At 54.7% G+C, this 27839-nt stretch overlaps 1 protein-coding gene across 1 annotated transcript; it reads left to right on the top strand.

Annotated features, from left to right (window-relative positions):
* On the top strand, nt 1–27279 carry IGHMBP2 (immunoglobulin mu DNA binding protein 2). The gene is made up of 15 exons (XM_058526191.1): nt 1–125; nt 1749–1918; nt 4390–4582; nt 4768–4865; nt 6315–6478; nt 8133–8333; nt 9709–9856; nt 13635–13809; nt 16460–16642; nt 16969–17087; nt 17699–17793; nt 18836–18959; nt 19962–20792; nt 23184–23356; nt 26107–27279. Exons 1-15 carry the CDS (start codon nt 40–42, stop codon nt 26302–26304), a joined length of 2958 nt encoding a protein of 985 aa, XP_058382174.1. The 5' UTR covers nt 1–39; the 3' UTR covers nt 26305–27279.
* The last annotated feature ends 560 nt before the right edge of the window (nt 27280–27839 follow it).

Below are 27839 nucleotides of genomic sequence, written 5' to 3'. Positions count from 1 at the left end.
GTGGACCTCGGCCGCTGCGGGCCCTGGCGGGCGGCGGCCATGGGCTCGGCGGCCGTGGAGAGCTTCGTGAGCAGGCAGCTGGACCTGCTGGAGCTCGAGAGGGACGCGGAGGTGGAGGAGCGCAGGTGCGGCGCGGCCGGGCCTCTCGGGGTCGCTCCGGCCGGGCCCCTGGCCCCGCCGCGCTCAGCCCCGGGCGGGCCTCCGAGGGCGCGGCCCGTGCTCCCCGCTCCCCGGGCCCGGCCGCCTCCGGGGAGGGCGCCGCGTCCCCTCCCGGCCCCCCGGCGGCCGGTCCGGTCTCGACCCCTGGGACGCCCTCTCTTTGCTCGCCCTGAGTCCCCTCTGCCCGGCCACGCGGGTCCTGCGCTGTCCCCAGTTCCGTCCCCGCGTGCCTCAGCCTCGCCCTCGGTGTCCCCTCTCTGGATGCTGGCGCCCGTTCTCGGGGGCCCGAGTGAGAGGGAGCCATTGATGGGGTCACTGAGAGGCCGAGTCTGGGCAGAACGGGCGGACAGAGGCGTGGACGGTTCGCTTCCAGCCCGACCTGTGCGGACGCGCTGGGGAGCATGGGGGAGCACGGCTGACCCTGGGGGGCAAGTCGAGGATGGCTGCGGGGAGGAGGCGGTGTCGGAGGGGGATGCGGAGGAGGAGCATTCCTGGAAGAGATGCGGGGAGGACGGGAGCCAGGGGGGAGCCCGGCTTGTTGGGAATGTTCGTTAGGCTGAAACACTAAGAGCTAACACTCCTTGCGGTCAGTGAAAGCACTTTACATGCGTTAATTCCTTTAAATCTCGTGTCAGCCCAACGAATTAGGTTACTGTTATTCTCATTTTACGTCTAAGGAGGCGGAGACAGAGGTTAAGTAACTTGCCCCATGTAACACAGGTGGAGTGAGGGTTTGAGGTCAGGCAGCCTGATTCTAGAGTCTGCACTCCAGCATTGTGCTACATGCGTTGATAGGATTTGCTTAAAAGGTTTTTAATCGTGATGGTTAAGAGCTTTTGCAGTCATATTGACCTTAGAAGAATCCCGGTTCCTTTGTTGATGGCTGTGTGACTTTGCAGGGTACGTCTCTGAGCCTTAGTCACCTCGTCTGTAAAAGGGGTTATACCCCCCCCCCCCGGATTGCTGTGAGAATGAAATGATGTTTAAGTCAGGTGCTCAGCGTGATACCCAGCGCAGAGTAAGCACCCACCAATAGATACGCAGGGCTCAGATTGAGAAAGGCCTTGCTGAGGAGCTGGTGTGATGTTCTGTGCGCAGAGGGTGGCCCCCAGCGCAGTTAAAGCAGGTGAGGGAGGCGAATGGATTTGCATTTTTAGGAGGAGTGCTCAGGTGCTGCTGCTGGTGATGGGACGGGAGAGCCGGGAGGTGAGGCTGTAGGAGGCTCAATTTAGTCCAGAGGATCAGTGATGTGGGCTTGAACCGAGGCTGTGGCAGCCAGAATGAGAGGCAGAGGCGGATTCTGAGGGTATAAATAGGAGGGGCCTGAGAGGACTTAGTGACACATGGGAACCAGGATGCGAGGAGAGAGTAGGGAAGGTAAAGATGACTGAGGGTTCTGTCTCAGGACCTGGGAGAAGGGCTGTGGCGTGAGCTGCAGTGGAGGATCTGGAGGAGCAGGTTTGAGAGAGGGGCAGATCTGGAGTGTCGTCGGGTCGTAGTTGGTCCCTGTGCACAGATCTTGGTCTGTTTTTCTCTCCTTTTGCATTCCTCCTGCGTGGGTAGACATTTCAGTATTGCGTGTCTTACAGGTCCTGGCAGGAAAACATCTCTCTGAAAGAACTCCAGAGCCGAGGCGTCTGTCTGCTGAAGCTGCAGGTGTCCAGCCAGCGGACTGGGCTGTACGGACGGCTCTTGGTCACCTTTGAGCCCAGGAGATGTGCGTCTTCGGCTGTGCTGCCCAGTAACAGCTTCACCTCCGGTCTGTGCATTTTTGACATACGTTGACTATTGCTGATTTTCAAACTGCGACTTTTACTCTTGTAAGGACTGGGTTACATGTGACCAGTTGGAGACTAAAGCGTTGCAACGAAGAACGCTTAATTAGAAGTTCAGCAGTCGCGTGATTCTTGATAGCCCAGATCAGCACTGTCCAGACTGGTAGCCATGTGGCTAGTGATGGTGGCACATGTAAAGTACGCACCAGATTTTGAAGATTTAGTACAAAAGAGTTAGAATCCCTCAAGAGTAATTTTTTTGAATACTGACCACATGTTGAAATGATAATGTTTTTCATATATGGGGTTAAGTAAGATATATTATTGTTAAAATCAATTTACCTGTTTCTGTTTAATTTCTTAATACAGCTACAGGAAGATTTAAGGTTATGCGTGCCTGTCGTTACATTTCTTCTGGGCAGCCCTGGTCCCGATTGTTAGCATGCAGCGTGCCTGGTTCTGTGTTCCCACACCTGTGTCGTGCCACGCACACTTTGGCTCAACTTGTGGCCGCCGTACTGGAAAGGAGAGGCAGTCAGAAGTAGCTTCCTAACCACACACCTGGGACGCTTGTTTAGGCCTCAGACTGGAAACCTGGGGAGAGCAGTGCTGCCAACACTGTACTCTCCCTAGAAACGTCTCTTGTCAAGGCACGAAAACGTGCCTTGTCTTGGTGGGGCAGTTGATTTCCTAGACTCTTGCCCCACAGTTGTTGGAGTACTGGCTGGATTTGGAGACAGATGGGAGGGAGAGCGAAGAGGGGAAGCTGCTGGTCAGAGTCGGACCCCAGCAAAGTTTGAGATCTTACACTTTCTTGTTAAGTGACCGTCCTCTGAAGGCCAGGGCCAAGGGGCTTATAGTGGTGCCTTTTGGCCTGACTGTCAGGATTAAATGAGCAGGATTGAATGTCTGTGCAGGGGGTTTGTAAACCCCGAAGACCGAAGGTAAAAGTCTGTATTCAGTTAGAAAGCCTTGTGGCGTGAATGACGTAAGAGATTGACGAATAACAGAAAGTCGGAGGGAGCGGCATTTGTGTGGAAAAGCAGGGGGCTGGGAATTTGATGTGTTGCTGCTGCTATTGATCAAATTGAGGTGGAGATATTTTTCATCTTCCGAGGAGCAGTTTTAAAGCTCAGTCACTTTGAGATGTAAATTCTGAGGTGTGAGCTCCTATTCAGGGTGCTCACGGGGAGGTCACAGTGGGGATGGGGTCCCTGCTCACAGAGCCAGACCTCTGCCTCAGGAGCGTTGCTGCCACCTGCTCTTTGTTTTTAAAAGTTGGGGAAGGAGACGGAGGAAAGAGTCAAGGTGTAGGTGAAATTCATTGCCTAGAAGGGAGACAGCTAGGGCTGAAAATGTGCCTGGTTGGTGCATGGCACATACTTTCGGACGTGGACTAACTAGGGTGTGGATACATGGGAGCCCTGGCTTTATCTCAGTGGATTCTCTCTTGGTCAGAACTGTCTGTGTTGCGGGTGACAAAACCCAGGCCAGACTGTCCTGTGCAGGAAGGCTTGCGTTGATAACTGGGAGGTAGGTTCAGGGCCCAGAGGACTCAGTTTCTCTCCGTTTCTTGGCTTTGCCCTCTTGTGGATTGGCTTCCTTCTAAGGCGCCACGTGGTGGTGGTTCTAGCCCCTGTGTCCTCTCAGGTTTCTGGTCGAGCTGGAAAGAGTGACGATTTCTCCCCTAGATGCCCGAGCAAGACTGTCACTTGTCTCAGGCACTCTGATTTGGTCCCTGCCTCTCCCTGAGCCAGTCACTGGTGGGGTGCGGGGAAGCCCTGATTGGCTCCCATGTGGGTCCAGTGCTCCATCCCTGGCGTCGGGGGAAACCCTTCAGACTCACCTGGCGGGCATGTGAATCGCCGAACAGCATCACAGGGAGTGGGGAGAGCCATGCCGAGTGGGCAGCAGACACCCACTGGCCCTCCTGCATCCATGTTCGTTTCTGCCTGGAATGCTCCCCCCTAGATGTGGTCATGGCCCCCACTTCAGGGCCCACCCTGCTTACCTGTCACCAGAGAGGCCTGACCACACACTCTTTCTGAACTGGCCCCTTGTCCCTGTCACCCCACCCTGTGCTTCGTCTTTCCATGGAGCCCTCCGCACTGACAACTGGCAGACGGGTGTGTTTATTCCTCTCGTCCCTAACGGGAGGGCGGGGCCTGGTTTTATTCCTGATCAGACCAGTGCCTAGACCAGTGCCTGGCCCGAGGAGGCACTTAAATATCTCATAGACTCTCAGGTTTGTTTTAAACAGTTCATTGATCTCAATGATCTCAAGTCAGTTTTCATATGTGATTTAGATGGTAGTTAAGAAAACTTTTTTTGCTGCTACTGATTTTATTTCTAATGAAAGTAACAGGATATTTGAAATATGCTGGAATTAGTATATGAAATAATCTGCATTTAACTTTGTCCAGTGTTTTATGTAACTGAGCCTTTGTTTCCGCAGGCGATATAGTGGGTCTGTATGATGCTGCTAACGAAGGCAGCCAGCTGGCCACCGGGATCCTGACCCGGATCACCCAGAAGTCGGTCTCGGTGGCCTTTGACGAGTCCCATGACTTCCAGTTGAGCTTGGACCGAGAGAATTCCTACAGACTCTTAAAACTTGCTAACGACGTCACATATAAACGACTGAAGAAGTGAGTGCCTGAGACTGGAAATCATGCAAAACACTTTCCTTACATGCAGCTCCCTCCCTCTGGCCGCTTGTCCTGCTGGGCCAAGAGGTTCGCGTGCCCCTCCCGTGAGGTGGGACAGGGGCTTGGGCGCTGAATGAATGGCTGGTTTTCACCCAGCTCCTAATTCGAGTCTTCTCCCTCGGCAGAGCTCTGATTACCCTCAAGAAGTACCATTCTGGCCCAGCATCCTCGCTCATAGAGGTCCTCTTCAGCGAGTCAGCCCCCAGTCCTGCCAGTGAAATACGTAAGAACTTTTGGTTTTTCTTTTCTGGTTGAAATCACCACGGAAAGCATCAGGCACGACATGATGGTCATTTTAGCAGGAGTTTGAGAATGTACAATCAGAAGAAATCCACCTTTGTATCTGTGTGTGAATTTCTTCGAATGACTTGCATGAACTTGACTGTTTCCTGTACTCGATGTCGAAGTAGCTCATTCCACTGATTTTTTTATAATGTTCTTTCTAATATATCTAATATTTTATTTTGAAATGTAGGGATATTTCTTCTAGCTCAGTGCTCTGTGAAAATAGAGGGTAGCTGATTGTACTTTATGCTTGGTAGCATTTTCTTTCTTCTTTTTTTTTTTGTGAGGAGGATCGGCCCTGAGCTAACATCCATGCCAATCCTCCTCCTTTTGCTGAGGGAGACTGGCCCTGGGCTAACATCGGTGCCCATCTTCCTCCACTTTATGTGGGACGCCCCCACAGCATGGCCTGGCAAGCGGTGCGTCGGTGCGCGCCCTGGATCCAAACCCGGGCCGCCAGCAGCGGAGCGTGCGCACTTAACCGCTACACCACGGGGCCGGCCCCTCAATAATATTTTATTTCTGCCAAATATTAATACTGAGAGGCTACTGCGTGCTGGAAACTAAATTAGACATTTATTTACTGTGTTTGGAGGAACGTGATGTCTTGATTGTAGCTGACACCTAAGGGAAGAGGGACGCGGTATGGAGTGGTGGAACACACACTGAAACTTTGGGTCAGACGGTCCATGACCGCTGTCCTAGTTTGTTTCAGTTGTACAGGTCGAGGTGGGCGCCCTGTGCCTGTGAGTCCGGCACGCCCATCTATCAGGCGCCTCTGTGGAGCAGGCGCCCTGTAGTGGATGCTGTGGGAGCAGAGCTGGACATAACGGTACTGCTCTCGGGGAGCACCGGGCACACGAAGCAGATAATTAGTCTTGCTCATGAAAGATTCCAACTTGAAACACAGTCCTGGGATTTGCTTGTAGTTCTTTTTTGTCATTTTATGGGCACTTAAGAAGGGCCAATATGGTAGAAACAAATATGTTCCAAGAAACATTTACTTCAGACAGCTCTGTTCCTCTGGAGCATGAGTTGGCAGACTTTGTCCATAAAGGGACAGATGGTAAATATTTTAGGCTTTGTGCGCTGACGTAGAGGCAAGCAGCAGAGACAGTATGTGACTGAATGGCCTGGCTGTGTTCCAGTAAAACCTGACTCACAGAAACCGGCAGGAGGCTGGGTTTGGCCTGTGGTCCGAGGTCGCCGATCCCAGTTCTAGGAGAAATCTTCTGACAACAAAGCAGACTGATTTTGTGTTAATGGATGACTCCTGGGGAGGGCCGGGTCTCCTCGTGTCCGTCACTCATCTCCATCAGTGTGCTCTGCGAGGACGGAGCGCCGGGTGCCTGAGAGCCGGAGCCTAACACTGTTGCTTCTCCCGCAGACTCGCTGACGTTCTGTAACGCCTCCCTGGACGCCTCCCAGAGGGAAGCGGTCAAGTTTGCGCTGTCCCAGAAAGAACTGGCCATCATCCACGGGCCTCCTGGCACTGGGAAGACCACCACTGTGGTCGAGATCATTCTTCAAATTGTGAAGCAGGGCTTGAAGGTGGGCAGTGGACGCCACGTCCCCGTCAGCACCGCGCAGCTTCTGTCTTCCGTGCTGGCAGGCGCCCCATAGGGTCCCAGCCTGGGCTCTGGGGGCACGGTCAGGAACATTCCTGAGCGTTTCCTGATTGGGCATTGGGCTGCACCCTTTTTGATTTTGACAGCTACGTGCGTCGTTGCGTCCTTGCTCAGGAACTTGGCCTGGGTGATTAAGAAAGGCCCGGCGAGCCCTCCGAGGCTGGAAGCCTTTGTTGTCGACTGGGCCACGGTCCAGATTTGTCCACTCAGCACACTCACTGTGCTCACGCTCTGTGTTCAGGCCTGTGCCTGGCACGCTGGGGGCGTGGAGTGGACCAGAGCCCGACTGTGCCCTTCAGAGCCCTGTGGCTGGTTGGTCAGATGGTCTGGTGAATTGATACGATGCGCGTGTGCAGTGCGCGGATTACTGATTTTCTGAGATGTGGAATATAATATTCTACGTTGTCGTTCACACACATTTTTAATGGTTGGGAAAGGATCTTTTATCCTCATCTGCATCAACACAAGTCATCGTGGATTCTGAGCACACAGAAAGCTTTTTAAAGTATCTTTCTGGTTTATCAATGTTGGGTAATGATGAGAATTGGAAAAATAATGGCCAACATTTGTAGGTTGATGTTTACTGGGTGCTTTTTGTAAACCAGGCACCCTTCTGAGTGCTTTCCATGCATGCACTCGTTTAATCCCACAGAAACCCTGGGTGCCAGGGATGGTCCGTGGCCCCAGTTTACAGAGGACACTGAGAAACAAGGTCACATGCTCCAGCCACTCACCAGTGAGGGGCAGGGCCAGGATTTCAGCCCGGGCAGACGTTCCCTCCAGAGCCTCTGTTCCAGGCCACACGCCTCTCTGGGCAGAAGCACTGCTTCTGACAGCTGCAGCAGAATCTGTCGCTCGCTTCCAAAACTACGTCCAGTGGTTTCCTATAAAGGAATGTCTTGGCACAGGCAGTTGAAACTTGATAAAAAGATGACTTATTGGCAGGAAGCAGATTTGGTGGTTTAATTGGGTGCCTTCTGTGTCAGTAAACAGACAGATCACACCTGTGTTCACGCTCGGGTGCAGGTGTGCCTTTGGCCACCTCCATGCAGGTGGAGGTGATGCCAGGACGTGGGGAGGGTCGGCCACCTGTTGGGGGTGAACAGGACTCTCCTCTCTGCCTCCTCTGCTGGCTGCCACCTGCCCCTGGTAGTGGGACTGCAGTTCTGGGAGCAAGATGGAGCCCATTCAGAAAGATTTTCCCTTGTTCCACTTTGTCAGATGACAAAATGATTGGTGGTAAGTGGATGTCCCAGCTCCGATTATTCAGGGCACTCTTTGGTATTTGAGTCCTTTTCTTTCCAGTTGCAGGTCACTTAACGTTTCTGGTGCTTTGGAGACTGAAGGTTCTTAGGACCTGAATCCTAGGCACCCAGATGTCGTATCAGCGCACAGTGCCGTGTGTCCTTCAGGCGTCTTCACCCATCCTTACAGCTGTGTGCTTACCCTTAACACTCCCACTTGTACACGCTCCACTCGCCTCTCTGTACCTGTAAGGCTGTCTGTTTGTTCTAGTGTAAACTTAAGTGGTTTCATTGAAAAATCAGCAAACCTGAATTTAAACCTTGCTTCCCTAGGTGCTGTGCTGTGCGCCCTCTAACATCGCCGTGGACAATCTGGTGGAGCGTCTGGCTCAGTGCAAGCAACGGATCCTGCGCCTCGGGCACCCCGCCCGGCTTCTGGGGTCCATTCAGGAGCATTCCCTGGATGCGGTGTTAGCTCGGAGTGACAACGCCCAGATCGTTGCCGATATCAGGAAGGACATCGATCAGGTCTTTGTATGTGTCCCGGAGCTGCTGTCTGCTTTACGTGTGGTTTTCCATCTGCACCCTTTTCAAGGAGTGAATTGTATCTGTGTTCTTGCTTTTCTCTGGCTTCCATCCATTCATTTAAGAGTTGTAAACATTGGGTCTGCCAATTTTTGATGGAGACCTATACTCAGCATTTATTAGGGACTCGGCTGTCTTCAAGGTACTTTCATGAGGAGGTAAGGAATTGTCTTAAAGAAAACATTTCTCTTAAGCATTCCTTATGTCTGGTCATTTGTCTGGGTCATATTGGCAAGCAAAAAAAAAAGCAGCCTGAAAATAAAAATTGAGGAAATATGCATCCTTCCCAATTTTTTGGTCCATTTTGCATTATCCTCGTGAAAGAGAACGCAGTTGGTGATAGGTCAATTTGAGATGGCGTTTTCTCTGGCGGTCCAGTACTTTTGAGCTCTTTGGTTTCTAGTATACATGTCCACCTGAATTTCCTTCGCTGCATGTCCTGCCCTGTGTTTGCCCACCATCAGCGGTCTCCTGGCCTCCCGCTGGCGCTCCTTGGTGTCCCGGCCTCTCAGGGCTGGTGCGGCGGGTCAGCCTTTCTTGTGGGCCTGCGGAGTAGCAGGGTAGCACATGGGGTGCTGTATGGAAATAGCAGGGCCGGGAACAGAATAAACGCAGGTTGCTCAAGTTAAAGGCCGTACAGGAATACGCAGCAATCGTATTTGCTCCATCCCAGGTGTGAGTGATTTCATTTTCCTTAAAATCAGTGCTTTTCAGGGTTTTCCTCTCTGTAAGTTAGGCGCAATAAAATCCCTCCTGTCACTCATGCCACAACCACATCCTCCAAAGCAGAAATCACAGATAAGGAAGGGGTTATGTGTCTTTTTGAGTATTCAAGTCAGTTGGGGTTCAGGTAAGCATCTTATGGGCTGAAGAAATTTTTTTTAATCTCTTGACAAGTGTGCAACGAGAAGTGGAGCTCAGCCTCTCCGTGTGTCAGCTGCTCAAACCCCAGTCCTGGGAAGAGCAGGTGCTGTTTCTTCCCAGAGAGCATATCCGTGACTGTGCGGGGCAGGGCTGGCAGCCAATTTCTGGTCTCATCTGAGTTCACAGTTAAAACACCGTCCACTTCGAGGACCTAGGCTTTCCCTTCTCCCTGTCCCTGTGCAGGTGACAGTGGCTCTCAGGCCAGGCAGGATGTCAGGCGCTTAGTCACCTGTGTATAGCTCTTCTCCTTCAGTAAAGAGTTTTGACTTTTACTGTCTTTTGAGGAACTGACTAAAGTGGACCAACTGATAGTAAATAAAAGCACCTCGTGAATGGAAAAGAGCTAAATAAGTACAAGGTCATGTCCAAATAATTACGTTTTCTTGGCTTTCCTTTATAGGTAAAAAACAAAAAGACCCAGGATAAGCGAGAGAAAAGTAATTTTCGAAATGAAATCAAGCTGTTAAGGAAAGAACTGAAGGAGCGAGAGGAAGCGGCTATGCTGGAGAGCCTCACGTTGGCAGACGTGGTCCTCGCAACAAATACAGGTGGGGAGGGGCAGGCTCCATCCCTCCATCTGGCCTCAGCGAGGGTGGGAGGTGTGCCCTCTTCCTCAGGTTTCTGGAAGGGTTTGTGTAGAATCATCCTTCAGTGTTTGGTAGGATGCACCGGTGAAGCCTTCTGGGCCTGGAGTTTTCTTCCCAGAGAGGTTTGTAACTACAAATCCTATTTCTTTAATTGATAGAGAGGTCCCAGTTTCCCTCTTCTTGGTGAGCTTGTGTCTTTCAAGAAATGTGTACGTTTAGTCTAAGTCATGGAATTCATAGGCATAAAGTTGCTCATAATATTCCGTTATAGTGTTTTAAATATCCAGAGCATCTGTGGTGGTTACCTCGTTCATTCCTGATACTGGTCATTTGCATCCTCTCTTTTTCCCCTGATCTTCTGGCTAGAGGTTTGTTGATTTTATTGATCTTCTCAAAGAACCAGCTTTTTGTTTCACTGGTTTTCTCTATTTTTCTGTTTTCTGTTTCATTGATTTCTGCATTGATCCTTATTATTTCCCTTTTCTGCTCACTTAGGTTTAATTTGCTCTTCTGTTTCTCCTTAAGATGGAAGGTGAGGTCATTGACTTGAGGTGTGTCTTTTTTTTCTGAAACAGGCGTTCAGCGCTATAAACGTCCCCAAAGTACTGCTTGTGTGGCGTCCCACAAAGTCTGATATGCTGTGTGTCATTTTCATTCATTGTGAAATACTGTCTAATTTCCCTTTAATTTCATTTTTTACCTAATCTACTTGTCCTGTCCCTTATTGAGAGAGGAGTGTTGAAATCTCTGACTATAATTGTACATTTGTCTATTTCTCCTTGAAGTTCTATCCATTTTTGCTTCGTGTCTTTTGAAGCTCTTTTATTAGGGGCATAAATGTTGGGTTATGCTCTCTTGATGCTGTGACCAATTTATCATTATGAAATGACCTTTCTTATCCCTGGTAATGTTCTGTTTTTGAAATCTGCTTTGTCTTGTGTTAAAATCACCACTTCAGCAGGAGACTGCTGCTCGCTGCTTTAGACCTTCCCACATGGCCACTTCTTCAAAGCCAGCAAGCGACAGTCTTCTAGCAAGAGGGGTCATAATCTTAGATAATGTTATCAGACGTGACCTGCCATCACCTTTGCTGTATTCTGTTGGTTAGAAGCAAGGCGCAGGTCTGGCCCACACAAGGGGAGGGATTGCACAAGGCGTGAACACCAGGAGGCGAGGGCCATGGGGACAGAGACACAGAGTCCAGACTCTGGCTTATAATTAGCGTTTTGTCCAGTTGTCTTCTGAATTAAATAAGACAGAAGAAGCCCGTCCAATGAGCTTCAGTTACTGTACTTTTCAACTGCAGAATTTCTGTTTCTTTTTTTTATAATTTCTGTCCCTTTATTGATAGTCTCTAGGTGGTGAGATACCATTCTCATACATTCCTTTATTTCTTTAGACGTGGTTTACTTTTGCTCTTTGAACATACTTAAAATCGCTGATGTTTAGTAAGACCGACATCTGGGCTTTCTCAGGGATAAATTCTGGTGACTGTTTTTCCCCGTGTGGGGGCCGTACTGTGTCTCCTTGTTTGTCTTGTAATTTTCCGTTGAAGCCTGAACATTTACAACAGCATACCATGGCACCTCTAGAAATGAGGTTCTCTTCCTTCCCAAGGGTTAGTTGCTGCTCTGTTATTATTTGTTTGTTTAGTGACGTGTCTGAGCTGATTCTGTAGAGTCTGTGTTCTTTATCCTGGTTGGCTACTGAAGCCTCTGCTCAGTTAGCTTGGTGGTCAGGTAGTGATTAGATAGATTCCTTCAACTCCTGGAACCAGTAAGTCTCCTGTCTTTGCCGAGGGGCTCTGTGTGTGTGTCTGTGTGTGTCAGGACGCACTTTCACTGCTCAGCCAGGCAGTTTACCACTCACCCTTCACTTCCTGCTTGTGCAGAGCCTCAAGGTGAACCAGAGGTGCGCACTTAGGGCCTCCTTGGGTCTTGCCTGAGTGTGCACACAGCCCTACATGTGTGTGGCCTTCTAGATTCCCAGGAATATGTCAGAGGTTTTCAGAGACCCCGTGGATATCTCATTGCCTAGCTTTTCCTTTGAAGCTTTTTGATCATCCTATCATTTGCTGCACCTGTTACCCAGAGGTCAGAGAGCTCTGATGTTCAACAATCGCCTCTGATTGTTTTCACCAAACACCGCTAGAGGAAGGGCTGTTTGCACTGGGTGAGCTCCAGGTCAGGTCAGAGAAAGACAGTGGTGTGAGTGGGATCTTCCAAGGAACCAGCAGACGGGTCAGATAATGACAGTTCTCTGGGAACGGGGCCTTGAAGGAGCTCTGTCAGGCTGCTGGTTTTCACTGTGATAGCAGGCCACTGGTTTCAAAGCTGCCGCGGACCTGGGCAGCAGCGCCTGGTCCACAGGAGTACCGCAAAGCTTGCTGCTCTTGCCCAGATTTAGCCTTTCTTTTGAATAAATGCTCCCACATTACTGCAAGCCTTTGGTTAATTTCTAGAGTTCTGAAAAAGTTGATTCTGACAATTTTTTCAGTCTTCTCGTTGCTTTAGTGGAGGAGAGAATTTTCAGAGGTCCTTACTCAGCCGTTTTTGCTGACGTCTTTCTCCGACCTACTTTAAATGCAGCACTTTCTGGAAATCACAAGGCAGCTGGCCTCCCCGTCCCCCCACTGCAAGGTCAACGTGTGGCCTTTAGGTCTCTCCCGATTCGCTTGGGGAACTAGAGTGAGTTTCCTGGAAGTGCTTCCCTTTGCACCGTGAAGTCACGTCCACGGTCTAAACACGTCTCCTAGTTCTGCAAAGCCCGGTCCAAGTTCTCCTTCTTCTGTGGACACTTCTTCTGACCATTTCCTAAGAATCAGTCTTGGGAAATTCGTCAAGATACATATCTTAGTCATCAAATAACATGTGTGCATCTATCTATCTATCTATCTTAGTATAATTAACCAAGGGGGAGAAGGGCAAGAACTAACATTCATAGCATTTATTAAAACCTGCCTTCTTGTGGTAGACACTTTATATATATTGTTAAGTATGTGTTAAATTTTTATGTATGTCCTTATATGATTTATATATATTATTGACATACATGTGCTATATTAGTTTCTAGTCATCGTGACAATCCTGTGAGACGCAGGTATTCTCCACGTTTGCAGATGAGGTGCAGGGGTCGGGTGGCTTGCCCGGGGCCGCAGATGAGGTGCAGGGGTTGGGTGGCTTGCCCGGGGCCACACTGCAGTTTGCAAGAGTTGGCATGGGGCCCAGGTCCTGCTCGCACTTGGACTTGTTCCATGTACCGCTCTGCATGCCGGGAAGGAGGAGCTGGTATGGTGGTTTATGTCGTCAAATGCACAGAGTTTTTTTTCCCTCGTGAATTCTCAGCAGTTAATTGTTCTATATGTTCAAGAAAACACCTTAGAGGAGACAATTAAATTCTAAATTCAGAAAATGATACAGAAATAATATTTAGAAATAAGACAACCTTCCAGGATTTGGGGTCCTGGGCCCAAAGGAGGGGTTGATTTTAGTGATTGAAATGTTGGAGTGGCCTGTGGCTAGGGACACACTGCTGCACATTTAAACACAAGTGGGCTGGAACTGTGAGCTTTTTAATGTCCTTCCCAAGTTTTTATTCCAAGACGCAAGTTTATCACACACAGTGTCAGTGTAAGACTAGACTGTGAAACACTTGGCTTGTTGCCTCTTTCAGTGTGATTGCAGCTGTTGGGACACAGCCAGCGCCTCCTGTAAAGGCTGATGGTTCTGATTTCCGCCAGGTGCTTCTTCCGACGGCCCTCTGAAGTTGCTGCCCGACAGCTACTTTGATGTGGTGGTCATCGATGAGTGTGCCCAGGCCCTCGAAGCCAGCTGCTGGATCCCCCTGCTGAAGGCCAGAAAGTGCGTCCTGGCCGGAGATCACAAACAGCTGCCGCCCACCACCGTCTCTCACAAGTACGAGCCCTCTGCCTGAGGGCTTGTCTCTGCCCCTGGCCCGCCACCCCTTTGGTCCGTCCTTCAAAGTCCAGTCCAGAAGCCCCAGGCTCACCAGGAGGCCCTGGATATGCCCTCCTCTGCACGTTTCCTGATTATGGCGCCTACCCCATTGTATGGCACTTACTCGTTTACACGTCTGATCTGTCAGACCGTATGCTCCTTGAGGTCAGGGGTCAGATGGAGTTCAATCTTTGAGGTCGGGGTCATATGGTGTTCATCTTTATGAGGTCAGGGGTCGGATGGAGTTCATCTTTACGAGGTCAGGGGTTGTATGGTGATCGTCTTTGTAGCCTTAGAACCTGGCATGCTCTCGGTCCACCCTTGCTGAATTGAATGTCCCCAGTGAGTGAGGCAGGTTGATCGCGCGTTCACGCTGGGTGGAGGCCCGTGAGAGCCGCTGCCGTGGGCTGTGCTAACTGACCTCTGGGTTGGTGAGCTCACAGCCCAGCCAGGGACTCCCTGAGTCCTAGAACACAAGGAGTGACTCAGTAAGTGCGATCGTGCCCGCTGTAGAGACATGGTGTTCCCTGGTGTTGAGACCGAGCACAGGCTCCACCCTGGGTGGGGGGATGAGCTGCCCCGCCCAGCCCCTCTCCTTTCCTCATTTCCCAGCACTCCCCCTCACTCCCTGCTCCGGCCACGCTGGCCGCCTCTGTCCTTGCTGGCCCCCTTCTGGACCCCTCCTTCCCTGGATATCGGGTGGTCACGCCCTCTCTTCGTGTAGTTCTCTCTCAGGTGGACCCTCCGCGTGCTCCCCTGTGACCAGCCCATCTAAACCGTGTCCCTGTCACCTGGCCCTTTATGGAGCTTACTTAGTGTTTGTAGCACTTGTCGCTCCCCGCAGTGGTGTATGTTCATTTGTTCATCTTCCCCACCAGAGTGTGGGTCACATGAGGCCTGGGGACAGAGCCTGGCACGTGAGTGTCTTTGAACAAACCGCTCTTTTACGATGCAGCTGCAGAGTCCGTGTCCCAAAGGGCATCCTAGAGGAAGGAGACCCTTCGAGACTCCCGGGTCACTTGAAGATCCCTTTCTTCCTCTTTCTGGTGCTGTTTGAGACTGTTCTCTGCTTCACTGTGTGTGTAGAAGTCATGATTGACTTTGGGACTCTCGTTGTTTTCTGAGGACCAGAAAAAGCTGTGCAGGAAAGTCTGTCAAGTGGAGCCTCCCTGGAGGGGTGTGGGGACCCCGGAGCTGAGGGTGGTTAGGTCAGGGTCCCTCAGAACGAGGGCATCCAACCTGGTACTTCAGAGTGAGGATTCGGGCGGGAGACGTTTGGGGTTGAATAAAGGGAAGCTTGTCCTGGGGGAGAAATGCTTCCAGGGGAGGGAATCGGCTCCAGGAGAGGGGGGCTCAGTGCGTGTTCATTCAGTGACTTCTTCCCAGAGGAGCTCCCGAGGGGGCTTTAAAGGAGAGCTTTGTGCCCCAGAAAGCCTCTGTGTGGAGAACTCGGGGAGTGGGGACCCTGCCGTGTCCCTGGAGAAGGTCGGTGACGGGGGAGTGTGGGGTGGGGTCGTGCTGGGTATTTCTAGGGGTACAGTTGGGACTGGCAGTCACTTCACCCCCTCACTTCTTCGACACTAATCGTTTTTAGTAGATATCTTTATTACAAAGGTTAACCACAGAGGTCTGAGAAGTTCACAGAGGGAGGAGCCCTAAGGTAGGGTTAGGTGCTTTCCGTGCTCTTAGTATGAACACCGTGGAGAGAGACGGTGTGCCGTAGTGGTTAAGAAGGTGGCCTGGAGCCAGGCTGCCTGGCTCTGCAGCTCACGGGCTGGGTGGCCTTGGGCTGGTGACTTAACCTCTCTGTGTCTCTGTCTCCTCTTACGGAACATGGGGAGTGCAACAGTGATGGCCTCGTAAGGTTGTGTGAGGGTCGGGTGAGTTGACAGGTGTGAAGTTTTGAGGGCAGAGCCTGGTACTAAGGAAACACTCAGTGAGTGTCAGCTACTGTCACCACAGTAGTGGACCGCTCATGGCAGCAGTATATGGGAATTTTAAAAATTTATCTGTATTGGTTACTGTTGCTGCTGTAACAACTTACCACAAACTTAAACAATGCAGGTTTATTATCTTACTGTGCTGCGAGTTGGCAGTCCCTAATCAGCCTCATTGGGTTAAAATGAAGGTGTTGGCTACATTCCTTCTGGAGGCTCCAGGGGAGAATCCACTCCTTTGTCTTTTCCAGCTTCTGTCGGCACCCACATTTCTTAACTTGTGGCCCCTTCCTCTGCCTTCAAAACCAGCAGTGCAGCATCTTCCGTTCTCTCTCTCCTCACATCGTCTTTGACTCCGGCCTTGCTGCCTCCCTCTCATGAGGACTTCGTGATTACACTGGACCCACCTGGACTGTCCAGGATCATCTCCTGTCTCAGATCCTTAACTTCTGTGAAGTCCCTTTTGTCGTGTGAGGTCGCGTATTCGCAGGTCCCAGGATTAGGGCGTGGGCATCTTTGAGGACCATTACTCGGCCGACCACACCCTTGGTCTAGGTCAGAGCTGGGGAGTGAGTGGGTTCTGAGGTGTGAGGACTACTTCCTCCCTGGCCCTGGTTTCAGCTGGACTCGGGGACTCAGGCCCTCCTTCGGTTCCTCTCCTCTTGGTGCAGGGCCGCGCAGGCCGGGCTGGCGCTCAGCCTGATGGAGCGCCTGGACGAGGAGTACGGCGCCAGGGCGGTGTGTACGCTGACCGTGCAGTACCGCATGCACCAGGCCATCATGCAGTGGGCCTCGGAGGCCCTGTACCGCGGGCAGCTCACGGCGCACCCTTCCGTGGCTGGGCACCTGCTGCGGTGAGTGACTTGGTTACACCCCCGCCCGGCTTCTCCTGTCTTGTCCTTCCCGCCTGAGCCCCCTGTGTCACCTGAACTGTGTTCCGTAAAGACTTTAGAGTAAAAGTCGCCTCTAGGCCTGGTGTTGGGAAAGGAGAATGGCCTTGCCCTGAGGGTTGGATTTGAGTCGCTGCAAGTCTCTGATGTTCCTCATGCTCGTGTGTGGGGTGGGACCCCGTTTTCCTGTGTAAGGGCCAGTGCTGCAGGGAGTGGAGAGGCGAGCTCTGGTTTAGGGTCTTGGCGCTGCTTTCCTTCGGGCCTCACTGTCAGTCTCCGCCTGTGTGCAGGGATCTCCCGGGCGTGGCTGCCACAGAGGAGACGGGCATTCCCCTGCTGCTGGTGGACACGGCCGGCTGCGGGCTCTTTGAGCTGGAAGAGGAGGATGACCAGTCTAAAGGGAACCCTGGTGAGCCTGCTTGGGAAGGGTCAGCCTTTTTGTTTAAACATCCCTGAGCTCCTCTCTAACAGCAGAAGTCCCTCCAGATTGCCCATTTCAGAGAGGGGCTGAGTGAAAGGAGAGGGGAGAGGAGGGGAAAGCACATCACTGATGGGCTGTGGGAGGTTTGAGCCGCATGCTCTAGAAGGTTGAACACCATCAATGTTCCTCTCAACGAGCAAACAGCACTGATCCAGGAGAACATGCAGGACGGGGCAGGGTTTATGTTCTCGTTCTGAGTGAAGTGGCCCAGCACTGCCTGCTGTAGCCCTGGGACGAGGACTTTGCTCAGCCAATGGTACCAGACTGCTGGGTTCCGCTCACAGGGCTGCCACAGTGAATGGAGGACCCACGGCCGTACTTAGTTCACTGTTGATGGAAACTCAGGTTCAGCTGGGCGTCCTGTGTCTGCTAAATCAGGCAACCCTCTGACTCAGATTGTTAGTTCTCAGGACGCTACCTCGGGCACCACATAAGATCAGCTCGTCGTAATAGTCAGAAAAGTGCTTACAAAAACAAGCATTGGGGGTGGATGTCAGCTCAGTGTCCCTTGTACTGAAAGCCTGTTTGTGTCCCTCCAGGTGAAGTGCGCCTCGTCACTCTGCACATCCAGGCTCTGGTGGATGCTGGCGTCCAAGCACGTGACATTGCTGTCATCACGCCGTACAACCTCCAGGTGCGAGAGGGCCCCTTTGTCCCTCTCTGCGTGTATCAGTGGGACTCAGCCACTGCAGAGTGGCTCAAGAAAAAGGGTGACTTATTGGCTCTTGTGACCGAAAACTCCAGGGTGGAATTGACTGCATCACAACTGGATCCAGGGTTCAGGCGGTATCAGCTAGAGCTTCTGTCTGTCTATCTGTCTGTCTCTCTGTCTCCCTTGCTCTGCCACAGCCCCGCCTGTCCGGATCTCTCAGCCTGGGTCCCTGTTGGCTTCGTCTGCAGGCCAGCTTCCCCGGTGGCCGGGCAAACCCGGGCTGATGGTGTCCTTACACGGGCAGTCCTGGGAGCAGCCTGGCCTTTTACGGCATTCCCCACAGTCTCGGCTGTGGATCTTCATGGTCTGGCTCAGGCTGTCCCCATCCCTGAGCCAGTTGCTGTGGTGGGGAGCTGGTCCTCGCCCGTCTCTGCAGTTGGGTGGGCTCGGCTTCATGGGACACTGTACGACTGAGCATGGGAGTGGGGGTTTCTTGAAGGAAAATCAGAGGTGCCGCTGTGTCTTGGAGAGTGTAGGTAGTGGGCCAGCAGAAGCAACGACGTCTGCTCCCTCCTCGTCGGTTTTTCTCGCATTTTCTCCCTCCGTGCCTGTGCGCTTATGAAGCAGATCCTGTCTCCTTTGGTAGGAAAACGCACCTGCTTCAGAGTGTTGCGAGAGCCATGGATTGGTTGCCCTGCCTGGTTTACAGGCATTGCACGTAGGGGTGTCAGAGGCGGGGGGCCCTGTCGTGAGCCAGAAGAGGTGATAGAATATCAGTGCTGGGATTTGGGGCAGTATTTGCTGTGTGTACGTGTTATTTGGGGCAGTATTTGCTGTGTGTACGTGTTATTTTGTCTGCTCATTTGCATGCCCGTGAGAAGGGCGGTTGTAGACACTTTCCCTGCGGGGCTCCCCCACGGTCGTGGCGGTTTTGTAGCGCCAGGCCCCCTGCTGAGCTGACGAGCAGAGTATTGGAGCCGCCTGGCCCCGGGTGGTGATGTAGCTGCGGCCTCGCTTGTTCCAGGTGGACCTGCTCAGACAGAGCCTCGCTCACAGGCACCCCGAGCTGGAGATTAAGTCCGTCGATGGCTTCCAAGGCCGGGAGAAGGAAGCCGTGATATTGTCCTTCGTCAGATCCAATAGGAAGGGTGCGTATGCCTGTGCGAGGCCTTGGGGGGAGAACGGAAGTCAACTGTTCACTCAGGGCATGCTGGAGTCCTGCTAGGGGCTGTGCTGGTGGCTGGGCTGTGGCCGTGGAGCAGTCTCTGTCTTCCACGAGCTCACTGTCAAGCGAAGGGCCTAACGGGAAGGCCAGCAGGAGTGTGGTGTGACGGGAGCTCTGACAGGAACCTGTGCAGGGGTCGGCACCACATGGGGCGGCAGGAAGTGGTCCTGTGGAGGGGGCATCTGAGCTGAAGAGCCAGTCAGCTCGGGGGAGCGAGTGGGGAAAGGTGTTCCAGGCAGAGGGAACAGAGGGTGGAGGTTCAGAGACACGAGTGCGCGGTTGGGGTGGGGGCTGGGAGCGCAGGCCGAGGACCCTGCTGAGGAGGCAGGGCCCCCTAAAGCCCAGAGGTGGTCTCTTGGTCTCAAGGCGGGTTCAGCCTCAGGGTGGGATTTTGATGCCTCTGGGGCTGTGGATATCCCATTTGGTAAGAAAATTGAACCCAGGATGGTTTTTAGTTAATGGGCTTTGTAAAATGTCTTCAGTACAAGGTTGAAAACAGATGAGAGCAGTGGGATAAGCTGCAGTGGAGAGAAGAGGCTGGGATGTCCCTTGCGCGTTCCCGTGTGTATCGACTGCAGCCACGTCCCCCGGGCTGTCTCCCAGGTCTAGGCTTAGGGAGGAGGAGTCCATGCGTACTTGGAAATGAGCAGCAGTCTGATAGCTGCCAAAAGCCCGCTGGGTGCCGTGGGGCCGCGTGGTAAGCAGTGGTGAGCCACCTGGATGCCCTGGCGCCCCGACGGCGCCCTCGTGTGGTGCATCTGTCAGCAGTGTGCGGTGAATCCTGCTACGTGGAGACAGGGAGGGTGGCCAGTGGCTCAGGGGGCTGACTTGTTAGGGGACTGTTGCTGACGAGGGCGGGGGAGTCTGGCTCCCTGTTCTCTAGTCTTAGATCTGCCCTTTCGCTCACCCCTGGCTCGTCTTTCAGGTGAAGTTGGTTTCCTTGCCGAGGACCGGCGCATCAACGTCGCCGTCACCCGCGCTCGGCGCCACGTGGCGGTCGTCTGCGATTCTCGCACGGTCAACAACCATACCTTCTTGAAGACCCTGGTGGATTACTTCACGCAGCACGGGGAAGTGCGCACGGCCTTTGAGTATCTGGATGACATCGTCCCTGAAAACTATTCCCACGAGAGCTCCCAGGGCCCCGGCCACTCTGGTGCAAAGCCCCAGGGCTCTGCCGCCCCTGCTGGGAAGGCTCCCGGAAGCAGGCAGCAGGAGGGAGCCCGGGGGGCCAGGGCAGCTGCGAAGCTGGATGGGAAGAAGCCGGGTGGGAAGCCTTTGGGCCAGCCCAGCCTCAACAGAGGCAGCCCCGAGGGAGCGGGGAGCAGAGACAGCGCAGACCACTTCAGGGCCGTGATCGCCGAGTTTGTGGCGAGTGAGAAAATACAGCTGGAGTTTCCTGCTTCCCTGAACTCACACGACAGGATGCGGGTCCACCAGATAGCCGAGGAGCATGGGCTGAGGCATGACAGCGCCGGGGAGGGAAAGCAGAGGTTCATAACCGTGAGCAAGAGGGTCCCGCCGGCCCCACCGCCTCCACCAGGGGCCGGCAGCAAAGTGCCTCTTGGTCCCGCACAGATGGAGCCCCCAGTCCAGAAGCAAAGTGGCCAGGAGCAGCTGGATCTGAAGGCGCTGCACCTGGAGAGACTGCAGAGGGAGAGGAGCAGGCAGGAGCGGCAGGCCAAGGAGGGGCAGCAGGCCACGGGCTCAGGGCTGCGGAAGTTACCAGAAAAGAAGAAGAAGAAAGATGCAAAAGGTAAGTCAGTCAACTAACAAGGACACAGGCATGCTGTGCCCTAACCTGGGGTGTTTGCCCCACCTGAAACCCACCTCCCTCCCTCGAAAAGCATTAGGACTTTCAGGAGAAAGATGGGCACGGATGTTAGCTCAGGGCTAATCTTTCTCACCAAAAAAAAAAAAGAAGAATTAGGACTTCCTCCTGCTGCTGCCACCGCCCTGATTCTGCATTTTGTGCCTTATTTTTAATGGGCTTGGACTGAGCTTCCTGAGGGCGGTGCCTGGTCGTGGTGACCCTCGCGTCCCCAGAGCCGTGTGCAGGGCCTGGCACATGGAAGCTCTCGGGCACTGACTGCAGGGAAGGGCCTGAGAGCAGGCGGAGGTGGCATCTGGGAGCCCTCTGGGGATGGAAGAGTGCTCACAGGCCCCCCTGCTGCAGCGACAGCCCTCCTTCCCACTCAGACACCCGCACGGGCTCACATGGCGGCTGTCCTGCGTCCCAGGAAGGACCACATGCTCTGCTGTTGTGCCAGGGCACCCCGTCCCACACTCTGATGAGTGTCCTGGCGTCACAGCTTGGATTTTCTGGAGACATCTTGTCACAACCATTTCCCTCTCAGCAGGACCATGAAGCCGTTCAGGTTCCCTTTTATCATGTAGTTCCTGGGAGCAAAGCTGCATCAGCATAATTTGGGGTCTTTGAAACCAGCCTCCAGTCTGAGGCTCCGGCTGGCTTCGCTCTGCGGTATTTAGTGAGCAGCTGCTGTGCACCAGGCCTTGTCCAGTGCACAGGCAGATGCCACCCCTGCCCTCCGGGAGCTGGTGTTCTGGCGGGGGAAAGAGATGCTCAACTCCTTCCTAAAGCATGCTGAGAACATGGTAGACCCTGTGAAGGGTTGATGCCAGCGGGAATGACCGGAGGGCCTGGCCTTCCTTCTGGGAGAAGGTTTGCGGCATGATCATTTGAGGACAGAGCATCCTAGGGGGACTTCACCCCATTTCGGGGAGGTTGGCGCCACTCAGGGTTAGGAGCATTTCCTCAGGCAGCTGCCTTCAGAATCCCTCTTGCCACACAGGCTCTGAACGTGACCTGTCAGTTGGTCTCCAAGCTCTGTGCCGACGTCCCAGCCGAGAAGCAGAGGCCAACCTGGGCAGGCTCTTGGGGCCACGGCTGGAGCCCCATGCTGAGAATGGTGCTGCTGAATGGAGCGAGGGCTGTCTGACGACCCTGCCTGTCATGCGGGGGCCTAGGGGGAACGTGGGTGCATGTCCTGCAGGACAGGGCCCAGTACTTGTGTTGATGAGATTTTGTGTTGGTTTGGGGCCTGAACACCCTCTGCCTGGTCCCTGTGTCTCGTCCGTCTCCCGAGGTTGCTTGCAGCCGCCGAGAGAAGGGGAACCTGCGGGCAGCGAGCACCTCCCGGGCCTTCTCCAACCCTCGTGGGACTGCTGTTGGGGCGTCAGCACTTGTGTCCCTCCCCTGACCTTGGGCACCCACCGGGCCTGTGTGTGAGTGTGGTAGAGTGTGGCAGCTTTACAGCCTATCTGTGAGGACAGGGTAGGGGGTGTGTCCCCATCTGCAGGTGACCGTGGCCAAGTAGCGCCCGCCTAGAAGGATTGACATGGCTGCTGCAGACGAGGCACTTGCAGACCAGTGGGGGCCTGGGAGCCCCTGGGTGGTGTTGCCGTTATCCTGGTGTCCTCCCTGAGGCTGCCCATCCTGACCTGTGTGCTGGGCACCGTGGGGCCCATTACAGAGGCTAACTCGGAAGTGGCAGTGAATCCTGCCTGTGCATGTCACCCGGATAATCGCTACCATCGCCGGGCTAGAGCCCTCGCACTGTTGCCTGAGCATCTGCGTCTCTGTGTGTGTGTGTGTGTTACACACGTGTATTTTACAGAATTACACCTGTGTAGAAATTTGTATCTCTCTTCACTCTTGAGCGTTTTCCTATAACTTTAAAAGACTTCCGTGGTTAAAATTGTTAAGGTCTCTTGGCATTGTACCTCGTGGATGCACTGTGGTCCATCTGATCTCTTCCCCAGTGTGGCATGTTGAGTGTGTTTGGCTTTTTGTTTTTGTAGTTAGCTTCACAAGGAACATCCTCGTGTCTGAGTGTTTTCTGGACTAAAGGGGGTGAGCTTTCCGAGGTGCTCTCCGTGCAGCACCAGCCCCTTGCAGGAAGTCCACGCTGTGCTCACACCCCCAGCAGCGAGTGGTCAGTGGTTCAGTGAAGAAGGGCCCCTCGCAGCCTGGACCGACACCTAGCTCCACTGAGCCTGCATTTGCTCACTCGCCGTGAACCCGAAAGCAGGGCGCCGGGGCACAGCTGCTCGGTGGGGCGAACGTGGGCCCCGTGGAGAGTTCTCTCTGTTCCTCTCCGTCTGAGTGACGCTGTTCTTCTTCCAGGACACGCGGCCGTAGATCTGCCCACCGAGGAAGACTTTGATGCCCTGGTCTCGGCTGCCATTAAGGCTGATAACACCTGTGGGCTTGCTAAGTGCACAGCCAGCGTGGTGACCCTAGGCCAGCTCTGCCTGCACTGCGGCCGCCGGTACTGCCTCAGCCACCACCTGCCCGAGGTATGCGCCCCTCCGGGCTCGGGCAGCCGGGGTGGGGGCAGTGGGGCTGCGTCTCCAGGGCCCGGAGCCAGGGCAGACGTGCTCCTGATGGAAGCAGCGGCTGGTCGTGAGCTCTAAATATCTTCACACAGGCGTTGACTCATGGTTTGTTTTGAGCACATCAGGGTAGAAGTAAGTAAAGTGTCATATTTGCTGAGTTAGAGCCACGTCCTGGGGATTCTGGGCAGGGAATCTTGTGCCAGTGTCCTCGGGTTCTGTCAGTGGGTTAGTGCAGGGGAGGTGGGGCCTCGGGGCCGTGGTTGGAAATGGGCCGCAGCCTGGCCGCTTGTTCATTCATTCCTGAGGATGTGTCAGTGGGAACCTCTGCCAGGCCTGGGGAGCTGGGGGCCAGAGTAGGCTTCGTCTCTGCCCTGGGTGGGCGCTGGGCCCAGTGGGGGATCTGGATGAGAGATCAGCATGTGGTACCTGGTACCTTGCACTGAGCACTGAGGGAGGGACCCAGGGGCCAGGCTGGCAGCAGGGGTGGGGGCTGCTCAGATGCAGCCGTCAGAGCGGGCTTTCTGGAGAAAGTAACCCTGGGGCTGACCTAACGGGTGAAGGTGGGGAGCTGAGCGGGGCAGGGCTCGTGCAGAGGCCCTGGGGAGAGGTGGTGGCGCGTTCAGGCAGTTGGGAGGAGAGTGTGGGGCAGGCTAGTGAGAGTTGAGCCTGAGCAGGGCCCCATGAGCTGCCTCGAGGAGTGCAGACCTGGTTCTGAAGGCAGTGGGGAGCACTGGAGGGTTCAGCAGGGCGGGGACGCGGGAGCATTGGCTGCAGTGAGGAGAAGGTGAGGGCGGGGCCGGGAGGCAGGTTGAAGTGGCTGCAGGGACGTGGGTGAGAGGCTTCGGGGTCCACCCTGGGTGTGGGGAACAGCATGGAGGGGTAGTTTTGGGGCCGTGAATTGGTTGTACGTCAGGTGAGAAGAGGAAGGAGGACCAGAGTGGTCCTCGGGCTTCTGGTCTGGGCAGACGGGGGGGATGGCGGCGGCGCCCTCGGAGGTGGGAGGAGGGGCAGATCTTGGGGAGGGTGTGTGGACCCTGGGCTGACACCATCCCGGAGGGGCTGAGTCAGAGTCCTGGGGGTGTCCCGCTCCAGGTCAGGGGTCGTAGCTGCCTGCTCACGGGGGAGCTGTGCCGGCTCTGATCCCAGGAGGGGCTTCCCGGGCGAGGGGCTTGTCCCTCGCACACCCACGCAGCCTGTCTGTGTTCACGCTGTTGATAAAGTGCACAGTGTTGTAGAAAGATTTTTACCCACAATGTTTAAAAATTGTCAAACGCAAGGTACGGGGGCCAGTTTGCACAGCTTGTGCTGGTCGTGGTGCTGTGGGAGGCAGGGAGCCCCTGGGCGACTCCTGCTGCTGGAGCGGCTCCCGGTCCTGAGCTCCCTGTACCCTCGGTCCCAGGATTGGGGGAAGGCCAGCGCAGCGTGTTGTCCAGCAAGAGTTCCTGGCTCTGGGGATGCAAGTCCCCCTGCTCTGAGACGGTCGTGTGGGAAGAGGCTCGAGGAAATGGCACAGGGCTCGGTGTCGGGGGCTTGGCCTCAAGCACCAGCTCCACCGCCCGCTCACTTTGTGATGTGGGCAAATTAACTTGGTGTCGGCTCTGAGCCTCTCTCCCATAGAGATGTGGCGAGGAGCAGTTGTGACCATGGATGTGGGTCCTGGGCCACATGGAAAGGGTGACTGCACGTCTGTGTTGGGGAGCCCGTGGTGGGCAGGGCATGGGCCTAGAGTCGGGGCAGCCCAGACGGGCAGAGGACGGGGGTAAGGACATCCAGTGAGCAGGGTGTGCGGTGGGTCCTAGGCAGCTGGAGGCCCCTGGGCCCTCAGTGACCGGGGCGTGGGGCTGGGTGAGCCGAGTAGCTATCTGTTCTGGGATCTTACTAGGTCCTAACTCAGATCCCACCTGGCACTTCCCAAGGGAACACCCTTCCTTTGTGCAGCAGGGAAGGCTCTGGCTTGGGGGACAGAAGTCACGGGTTCAGTCCGCTCCTCCACTTTCTAGCAGGAATCCACGAAACGTGCACGTCGGGCACTGGGCGTGCTTGCTGCCAGCACTTGGAAGATGCTGAGGGTTCTCTTCCCTCTTTGCTCCTTCTCCTTCCCACCCTCCTCTTAAGCACAGGAGTCATGCTAGGGTTTGTCTGAAACAGTGGCAGAATGGATGTCCCCTGCAATGGGTATTCGTCACAGGAGCACCTGCGACGGGCCTGGCATCTGGGTCACATAGAGAAAGTGGTTTCTTCCCAGAGGAGATTCTTATCCTAGTTTGGGTGCGTGCCCGTGAAGTGATTAGGCGGAAAGACAGGGTGACCTCACCAGCGTGATTTACAGAGAGCGTGTTGACATGTCGCCGTATGTGTCGCACATGCAAAACGGGGACCCGTGTGCATATGTGTGTCACCCGTGTACAGAATGAGCTCACCCTGCAGGGAGGTTGTGGGGAACCAGCCCTGCACTAACATCTGCGCAGAGGATGGCCCGGCTGAGCCGAGGGCGGGGCGGGGGAAGGGTGTGGGTGCTCCAGCCTCCAGCCCTGCCAGGGTGTGGAGCGTCCCGGCGCCTGGCAGCCTGCGGGAGATGGATCTGTGTGTGGGAAGAGGAGGGGCCCCCCGAGGCCTTGTGCTGGGGCGTCATGGTCCCGGAGCTCCGCGCTGGGCAGAAGCGCAGGACCTTGTCCCCACTCGGCCCAGCGCTGACTGTTGTGTCCCCCCAGATCCATGGCTGCGGGGAGCGGGCTCGAGCCCACGCCCGGCAGAGAATCAGCCGGGAAGGAGTCCTCTACGCCGGCGGCGGGACCAAGGCCGGGGCCCTGGACCCAGCCAAGAGGGCCCAGCTGCAGAGGAGGCTGGATAAGAAGCTGGACGAGCTGACCAGCCAGAGGAAGAGCAAGAGGCAGGAGAGGGAAAAGTGACGGTCAGGTCCTCCCAGCACGCGGATGCCAGAGCTCCTGTCTGTGAGGAGGTGGCTGAGGGGCGAGGAGGACTGCGCCCCGGCGCTCTCCGTTCCTTGTGGCTGCACCTGGGCCCGGTGCACAGCCCCACCAGGGCCGTGCGGGGTGACACGCCTGTGGGAAGAGGGGGCTCTCTAACGTGACAGATGGTGAGGGGGTGCCCGGGCACACCATCCATACCAGTTGGCCCTTCCTCAGGACGTGGTGTAGGCAGGCTCCGGCATGCCGCGTCCCCTCCCTCACTCCCGCCCTGGACCTTTTCCCAGTCTCTTCCTTCCCTCCCCGTCAAAACCGAAATCCACCCTCTGAATCTCGGGGAGCTGCCGTGAGGGTCAGGAAGGGTCTGTTCCCTTGAAGATGCGTCCAGGCCTGAGCTCCGTAGAAGTAACAGCCCACTGTCCAGGGCTGGCCAGCTCTCCGCCCATGAGGATGAGACAGGGCGCTTGAGAGCTCGGTGAACGCGCACTGAGACGGCGTCTGAACGCCAGCCATTTATTTCTCCCTATGGCCCCATGCGGCCAGCTCGCCCCTTGTTGGAGCTGTGACTTCACTGAGGCCACCTTCTGTCTGTCTTCTGCTCCCTGGTGGCTGCAGTGACCCCATCCTGCCCCTACAGGGCAGCAGATGCAGCCCTGGCCCTTCCTTGCTCCCGTGTGGTCTGGATGGTGGCCCTCAGCGTGGTTCACAGGCTCCCTGGCCTGTATGAGCCCTCCCTGCGCTGTGCCTGGGGACGGTCTCGGGAAAGAGCCGTCCAGAGTCCCGGCGTTGCTAACCTTACGTCTGGAGCCCTCTCAGGGGTGGTCTCCAGCGTTCTCCACAGACTCGTATTTAAGAGAATCTCGGGTGGATGTGTCATTTCAGCCTCAGAGTTTTATCTGTTTCAAAGGGAGATAAATTATTTAAAAATTAAATAAAAATGTATGCACACTGCCCACAGTCTGTTGTGTCTAAAATGAACATTCTTTCCCCTTTCTTGCTCAAAGTGTTGCTCTCCTGAACCGAGAGCACAGGATGAGCCAACGTGGGTGCTAAGGACTCAGGGCGTCCGGAAGGCGTCACTGAAGCTCCCAGCAAGGTGGGTGCGCAGACCGCTGTCGGGAAATCCCTGTCCTGTTAGCGGAGGATGAGGGGGACGAAAAAGTTCCTGTTTTGCTTGACTTGACTACCAACTGGAAGGGAAGTTTGAAACTGGGGAGTGGAGTTGTGAACTGATGAGAGCAAGGCCAGGCTCGGTGGAGGGCAGGGGGGGCGTTTGCCTGAGATGCTGCCGCTGAGGAGGAGGAAGTGCCAGCGTCGGTGGTGGGTGCCCCCGGGGTGTTGGGGGTCTGCCCTGTGGTTTCAGCTCTGTCTCCTTTCCCCGCTTTCACGGTGCGGGTCTGACCCATCAGCTCGTCCCGGCTTTCATAATGCCCTCCACCTTCCGCCCCCTCCAGACCCTCCTCACTCAGGCTTTGCGTCCACTGTAAGTGCCGTTCAGGTCCCCGTGGCCTCAGCCC

Source organism: Diceros bicornis, chromosome 31 (assembly GCF_020826845.1).
Source record: "Diceros bicornis minor isolate mBicDic1 chromosome 31, mDicBic1.mat.cur, whole genome shotgun sequence".
NCBI lineage: Eukaryota > Metazoa > Chordata > Mammalia > Perissodactyla > Rhinocerotidae > Diceros > Diceros bicornis.
The sequence above is the reverse complement of the archived record's forward strand: the minus strand, read 5'-3'. Positions and strand labels throughout refer to the sequence as shown.